Here is a 5,456-nt window from a genome sequence, read left to right on the forward strand (position 1 = left end):
TTGTGTCTTCCATACAACAAGGACAAGCTAACTTTCCAGCAGTCGACTACCCGGACAACATTCCATAAGCAGAAAAATTATTTATAGTCCACATCAAAGCAGCATGCAATCTGAAGTTTTGTTTATTTGATATATCATATGTTTCCACACCTTGATGCCATAATAATTGTAACTCATCAATCAAAGGCTGCAAGTATACATCAATCAAACTTTTCGAATTGCGTGGACCTAGAACAATACAAGTTAGGAACAGATATGGACTTGTCATACACAACTCGGGCGGAAGATTATACGGAGTAACAAACACTAGCCAACATGAATATGGTTCAGCAGAGACAGCAAATGGAGTAAATCCATCTGTGCATAATCCCAACTTAATGTTTCTTGGTTCACTATCAAACTCGGGAAACACCCTATCAAAATGCTTTCACGCTTCTCCATCTGACGGATGGCATAGAATACCGGGTGGCCTTATATGTTCATAGTGCCACCTCATATGAGGAGCAGAGCTCATTGATGCATACAACCTCTTTAACCTAGGTATAAGAGGTAAGTAATGCATCGCTTTAATTGGAATTTTATTTTTTGTATTGGCATTTGTGACTTCCTTAAAATGTGGTTGATTACAAAATTTACAGTTCTCTCGAGATGCGTCATCCGTATAGAATAATATGCAACCTTTCTCACAATAATCAATTATCTCTAATGAAAGACCCAACTTAGAAATAAATTTCTTAGCAGTGTAGAAATCTTTTAGTAAGTCAATGTTACCCGGATTAAGTTCATTCATAAGCTCAATAATAGAATCCATGCCCGCTTGGAAAATAGAACTATCCAATTTAATACTTAGCAATCTAACCACAACAGTCAACTTGGAATGCACCTGAGCCTTCATACAATGGTTCGGATTAGCCTCATCATTTGGTTCGGATTGAACCCCAGAAAATATCCCAAAAGCATCCTTCATCATTTCATTGTATCGAGAATTTTCAGCATTATGCTTCGCAATGGGGCTACCCCCACCACCAAAAGAATTATGAAAGTTAACATAATCTAAACTAGCATGATTCTCCCCGTGAACAGTCCATATATAATAATTTTTTACAAACCCTTTCTTGTAGAGATGAACTTTAACTTCGTCTGTTTTCAATAACTTAACACACTTATATTTCACACAAGGGCACCTAATCCTTCCTCTACTAAGAAAATCATCAAGTGTTTGAGCCTTAGCAATAAATTTATCCTTCAACCCCGCACGATTATGATGATTCCTATTAAACATCCATCTACGATGCACAAATTTCATCTACACAAATAGAAATCTAGAAATGTGATATTTAAAATAATTTGATTTATTTAAATTGGTTACAAAGTTATACTCTTTCAAAGGTTCGTTTTAGATATATACATATCATTGTGTCAAAACACTTTAATTGATATATTTTATTTTTTAAATTAATATTTTTAACACTCAAAATTTCACATTAATACCTATTTAAATAATATAAGTCTTTAACTATAATAATTAAATTTGAATTGCTTCATAAATGTTCATATAATCCAAATTAACTAATGATTTCTCAAATTTATAAATTAATCTTAATGTCGAAATTGAAAAAAATTAAATTTAATATCATTCTAATAATAAAAGTAACAAGAAACAATGAACCTAAGCTTTAAACTATAACTAGTTAATATAATTACCATTTGAGGTGAAAGTGAAAGTTCGTTGTCCTTCTTTCCTATCGTTTTTTTCTCAATTACTTTATGCCAACATGTCACCTTTTTTATTTCGAAAATAATTAAGTTAATCAAACACTAATTCAATATATTCTTAACAAATTCAAAATTAGATTTAGGATTTCTTAACATATTCTTGTTTAACCTAAAATTTCAACCATACCTAATTCAACATATTCTTCTCTCTTTTTGTTTTATATTATGTATCATTAAAAAATTAAAATCCCTAAAATTTTAACCATACCTACTTCAACTAGCTAGAATATTCATATATAGAAAATTATTATAAATTTAACAATGAAAATAAGATATATATGTCAACGAAGTACTTACCTCGACAGAAAAAATATCGGAGAAGTCAACTGAGCCGCTACCGCCGCCACTGCCGCCGCCGCGCCACTGCTGCAAAACGGGTAAAATAAAATTAATAAATTAAGTGAAAAAAGGGAAGAGGAAGGAGAGGGATAAGGGAGGAGGAAAATAGAGAGAGAGAGAGAGAGAGAGAGAGAGAGAGAGAGAGAGAGAGAGAGAGAGAGAGAGAGCGAAAATACATTTAAATTGGGAGAGAAGGACGAGAGGGAGAGAGAAGGAGGATGAGAGAAGGAGGAAGAAAAGAGATTCTATTTTTGGGGACGGGGAGTAGGGTTTTTTTAAAAACAATTCCGACCGATTCGGTCGGAATTATCATTTTAATTTTGTTTTTAAAAAGTACCGACCAAATTGGTCGGAATTAAAGTCAAACAAGTCAAACAAAATTTTCCGCTAAAAGTTGCGACCGATTTGGTTGGAAATGTGGTAGAAAAGATTTTAAAAATATATAGGTGATAGGTTTTTACAATTTCGACGGATTCCGTCGGAAATTTCCGACAAAAATTTTCAATCAAAAATTTCAGTCGAAAATTCTTGATTTTCTAGTAGTGGCAACACATTTCAGACTAATGACCTTACAAGAGCCAACTTGTTGGAATCGCATCTATGAAGCCTCAATTACCTACTTCTTTTTTTACTTCTCATAAGAAAGAAGACCAGTCGACTATGAAGAGGAAAAAGGCAGATGGATTTGGGGATAGGGTCCAGAAATAGTAAAATGGTCCAAAAGTTGAAGACCCAAGCTCAAATTCTGATTCTGGACAAGGGACACGTGGGAACAACAAGGTTGTTAGATTGAAAGCTGATGAGGACCATAATAGTCGTCCGATTGGAAACAAAAGATAGCTGTAATACAACTCTAGATATTCCTAACGGTATACAAATATTGTACAAAGTTGTACATAGTACATAGTTGTAATTTGCTTGTATTTAATAGCCAATAGGTAGTAGGCAAGTGTAAAGTTTTTCTTTTGCTCTCATTTGTTACAATACTTGTATAAATACCAGAGTTTTACATCAATAACATATACAGAACATTCTCCTAAATTTTGTCTTTCAATCTCTACTGGTATTAGAGCAGTAGCTCTAAAGAATCGATCCTTTAGTTTTTTTTTAATTTATTTTCATCTTCACTCTACTATCTTCAATGGGTTCTACTCCTGAAATAACTGAGGCCACTTTAGCAAGTGTCACCACTTCGAGAAATAATGGAGGTTGAATGAAGGACTCAAGTCATCCCTACTTCCTTCACCCCTCATATTCACCAGGAATAAACGTGGTAAACCTAAGCTTTGATGGTAGAAGCTATGGAGGGTGGCGCATGTCCATTCTTATTGCTCTTTCTGCCAAAAACAGGGTGGGGTTCTTAGATGGAACCTACCTTGCACCAAGCTTAGAAATACCTGACTTCAAATTATGGAGTAGGTGTAATGACATGGTCATATATTGGTTGTTGAACTACATTTTCAGAGAGATTGGTGAAAATGTCATCTACTCCAAAACAACAAAATATCTGTGGGGTGATTTGGAAGACAACTTTGATCAATCAAATGGTGCAAAAATGTATCATTTACAAAAAGGGTTGAGTGATTTGGTTCAGGGGTCAAGTGACATAATAGGGTATTTTACTAAGATTAAGAGGTTATGGGATGAGCTATATACCTTGAATACTCATGTCAAGTGCTCTTGTGAATGTAGCTGTGGAGGAAAGATAAAAATGGCCAAATCACTACAGGATGAGAGGTTAATAAAGTTTCTCACAGGGTTGAATGACACCTATGTCTTAGTGAAGAGCAGTATCTTGATGTTGTCACCCCTTCCAACTATGGGACATGCCTATTCCCTGTTGATGCAATATGAGAAGCAAAGGGAAGTTTATGTCAACTCTCAGTTACCTGGAGATTCTTCATCCTTCATGGCTGGAAATCAAAATCATCCAAGTCAGAAGTTTGGAAGCTCTGATTTCAAGGGAAAGAAAAATAATTTGAGTTGCTATTACTATAAAAAAAAAACTGGGCATTCAGTGGACAAATGCTACAGGATCATTGGATTTCTAGCAGACTTCAAGTTTATAATATCAAAGAAGTTCCAAGCACCCGTTAAGAGGAATTTAGCATATTCTGTGAGTGAAGTAGGAGAGTAAAGCGTTGTTGATGGAAACAATGGAAATCAACTCACACAAGATCATGTTTCTCAGCTAGTTCAACTTCTTCAACAGGCGAACGATGGTCAGACAATGTCTTCAAGCTCAGATGTTGTTGCAAATGTTGCCAACTATGCAGGTATAGCCTTTAATAGTTCAACTTCTAAATCTTCTAATCACCTCTTGGATATTGTATTCATGAGCTTCTGAACATATGTCTTCAAACCCTAAATTTTTTCAACAATCAGACTTCTTCCAAAACCTTTAATGGTAAATCTTCCTAATTAATATAGAATAAGAGTAACTCACATTGGAGATGTATCTATTCCTGGTAATCTGACTCTAAAAAATATCCTATATGTGCCTTGTTTCAAATACAATCTACTTTCAGTTCACAAAATTTGCAAACAATACAATTGTCTTCTAATCTTTTCTCCTAATGCATGCATGATACATGGTCTTTCAATGAGGATCCCTCAGGGTCTTGGTGAAGCAAGAGGGGGCATCTATCTGCTAGATTCTTCAAGCCATAGGTCTAGGAAGTCATCTGAAAATAATTTAGTTTCATTACCTAAAGCAAGACAATCTAGTCATGCTATTTACCTCTCTTCAGTTTCTTTTCATGTAAAAGTTAATTCCAATGTAAGGCTGTGGCATCTTAGATTAGGCCATATGTCATTTTCTGCAATGAAAAATATTAGTATTCCGTCTATTTCATCTTATGTATCCAACGTTAATTATCAATGCAGTATATGTCCTTTAGCTAGACAAACAAGAATTCTTTTTCATTGAAGCAATATCACCACCAATCATATATTTGAATTAATTTATATTGATATGTGGGGGCCATATAAGACAACTACCTATAATGGATATAGGTACTTTCTTACCATCGTTGATGATTATAGTAGAAAAACTTGGACGTTTCTTTTAAGCACAAAAAGTAATGCTTTTTCTATATTAAAGGAATTCCTGGCCATGGTAGAAAGACAATTCTCCATCAAAGTTAAAATTATCAGATCAGACAATGCATTAGAATTGGGTGCAAGTTTAACAACCTCTGAATATTTAGTTTCTCGAGGGATCATACATCAAACTTCATGCACTGTTGCCCCTCAACAAAATGGAGTTGTTGAGAGGAAGCATCTATTGCACCAATCTAAATTTCCTATTTCATATTGGGGAGAATGTTTACTCATTGCCA

At 34.4% G+C, this 5,456-nt stretch overlaps 1 protein-coding gene across 1 annotated transcript; it reads right to left on the reverse strand.

The window, feature by feature from the left end:
- Nucleotides 1–427: 427 nt before the first annotated feature.
- Nucleotides 428–2,713, reverse strand: LOC142173502 (uncharacterized). Its single transcript, XM_075239102.1, has 3 exons — nucleotides 2,684–2,713; nucleotides 2,074–2,142; nucleotides 428–1,306 (listed from the first exon to the last, which is right to left on the reverse strand). The coding sequence occupies exons 1-3, from the start codon at nucleotides 2,711–2,713 to the stop codon at nucleotides 428–430; spliced, it is 978 nt and encodes a 325-aa protein (XP_075095203.1).
- Nucleotides 2,714–5,456: the final 2,743 nt, after the last annotated feature.

Source organism: Nicotiana tabacum, chromosome 19 (genome assembly GCF_000715075.1).
Source record: "Nicotiana tabacum cultivar K326 chromosome 19, ASM71507v2, whole genome shotgun sequence".
Classification (NCBI taxonomy): domain Eukaryota; kingdom Viridiplantae; phylum Streptophyta; class Magnoliopsida; order Solanales; family Solanaceae; genus Nicotiana; species Nicotiana tabacum.